Raw genomic sequence first — 2,153 nt, forward strand, 5'->3', positions numbered from 1 at the left:
GGATATTGATATATATATATAGATATAGATATAGATATATAGATATGCATATCGGCATATACATATATATATATATATATAGAGAGAGAGAGAGAGATAGATGGATATAGATATACATGTAGATATAGATAGAAATGGTAGAAATGCACAGAAAATGCATGCATGCATGCATGCATAGAGACAAGAAGCACCCACCAAAAGCATGCATGCATGTATGCATGCATACATACATACATAAAAACAAGAATATCCCCTCTAAAGATGCATGCATAAGGACAAACAGCCCCCCTTAAGCATGCACGCATGCATGCATTGGTGGTGTTGTTTATTTACAGGTTTGGTTTGGGTTATTAAGAAGGGTAAGGTTAACTGAAGGAAGAGTACAGCGCTCAGTGTCTCCTTTGTTTGATTTTTTTGCTGTTTTATATTTGTCTGCAAGAGTTTTTAAATCTCTAATAAGAGCAACCACTGAAGCACAATAAGCCGCGTAATCCTTGCACAACTTTAATAGATACGTTACGACGAAGCCCAAGTCCCTGCTGGTGCTGCTGCTGCTGCTCCTTTTGCGGCTCCTGCTGCTCGAGGCAGCAATCCGCATGCATCTGCTTCCAGAGAGAACTGTACTTGTAAGATGTCCTACGGTTTGAGCCATTACTTCTAACTCTTGTTGTGAAGCAATGCATGCATTAGCTACGATATCTCGCATACTGCATATTTTCTCAGCAATATCAACAAGAGTTGAAGAGACATCTTCTCCTCTAAGTGACTCTTCAACACTTGATAATCCTGCATCTCCTGCTTGTGCTGCTACCCTGTCTCTCATAAGAAGAAGCCCGCGAGACATCTCCACTGAGCAGCTCTGCTGATGCAGCGCTCTACCCAAAGGAGACATTACTGAGTGTCTCCGCATGCGTTCAAACCCCAACAACACAGGCGTTGTCATAGGAAAGAGGCCTTCTGTAAGTCTTGCATCTCTTACAAGAGCTACAGAACCACGAGGATGTGGAGGAAAATCAGCGGGGTGCAGCCCCCTTTCACCTCTACCCACCTGTACATACAGCTCAGCAAAACAAAACAAATTAAACAAATATACACAATGCATGCATGCATGCATGCATTGTGTATGCATGAAAGGCGTCGTAAACACACACATTCAGCTTATGCATCAGCGAGACACCGAACGTGCTGCTGTTGCTGCTGCTGGCAGCAGCAGCAGCATCCGCAGCAGCAGCAATAGCAGCAACACCACCACCACCACAACAACAGCAGCATGCGCAACAACACCACCACCACAGCAACAGCAGCAACAGCAGCATGCGCAGCAGCAGCAGCAGCAGCAGCAGAATGTGCATACGAGGACGGCGAAGTCCATAAGATCTGCATCATCTACCATCCCGAGCACTCTAGAGAGCAGCACCGCCCCTAAGGGTGTTGCATAGGGAAGGATAGGCGTCCCCAGGTCTTCAGGCTGAAGTATTATATTATCAGGTCTCTGTACAAATTTAACTTCAATAGAAGAAGCACTCTCTTTACTTCTTTCCACCCCTAAACATTTTATAAAAATCGGAGGAGGAGGTAATAAAGGGGCTTGCAACAGATCTGCAAGTTCTTCTTGCATCCATCGATGTCTATAAGCTGTAAGTATTCTCTTTACAAGCACCTCTATCTTCTCTGCTACCTCCCAAATACTAAGCGGGTTTAATGCTTCACAAGGCAGCTGCATATCTTCAGCCCCCGCAGCAGCAGCAGCAGGAGCAGCAGCAGCAGGAGCAGCAGCAGCAGCAGAAGAAGAAGAAGAACTGCGAGACCTTAGCAGCTTCGCCCAGATGCGCTTGCCGACGGAGACAGTAAACTGAACAGACACCCCAGTTATCATAGGAGCAGTGCCTCCTGCACTGCTTGGGGAATGCACCCTGCAGCAACAAACAACAATCCTAAACCCTAAACCCTAAACCCTAAACCCTAAACGCAAAAACCCTAAACCTTAAACGCAAAAACCCTCAACCCTAAATGCTAGAAAAAGAAGTACTGCATAATATAATATTACAGCCATACAAATTAAGAATATATATCTAGGCCCTTCTCTGCTGTCTCCTGTCTCCTTTTTATTTGTTTATTTGTTTATTTATTTATTTATTTATTCATTCATTCAT

General features: G+C 44.2%; 1 protein-coding gene across 1 annotated transcript; it reads right to left on the reverse strand.

The window, feature by feature from the left end:
* Positions 1-325: 325 nt before the first annotated feature.
* Positions 326-1,876, reverse strand: EAH_00064020 (hypothetical protein, conserved; the record flags this gene model as incomplete). The annotated part of the gene is made up of 2 exons (XM_013396761.1): positions 326-1,048; positions 1,355-1,876. The coding sequence occupies 2 exons, from the start codon at positions 1,874-1,876 to the stop codon at positions 326-328; spliced, it is 1,245 nt and encodes a 414-aa protein (XP_013252215.1).
* Positions 1,877-2,153: the final 277 nt, after the last annotated feature.

This window comes from Eimeria acervulina, genomic scaffold (genome assembly GCF_000499425.1).
Source record: "Eimeria acervulina Houghton genomic scaffold, Eah_scaff1918, whole genome shotgun sequence".
Taxonomy (NCBI): domain Eukaryota; phylum Apicomplexa; class Conoidasida; order Eucoccidiorida; family Eimeriidae; genus Eimeria; species Eimeria acervulina.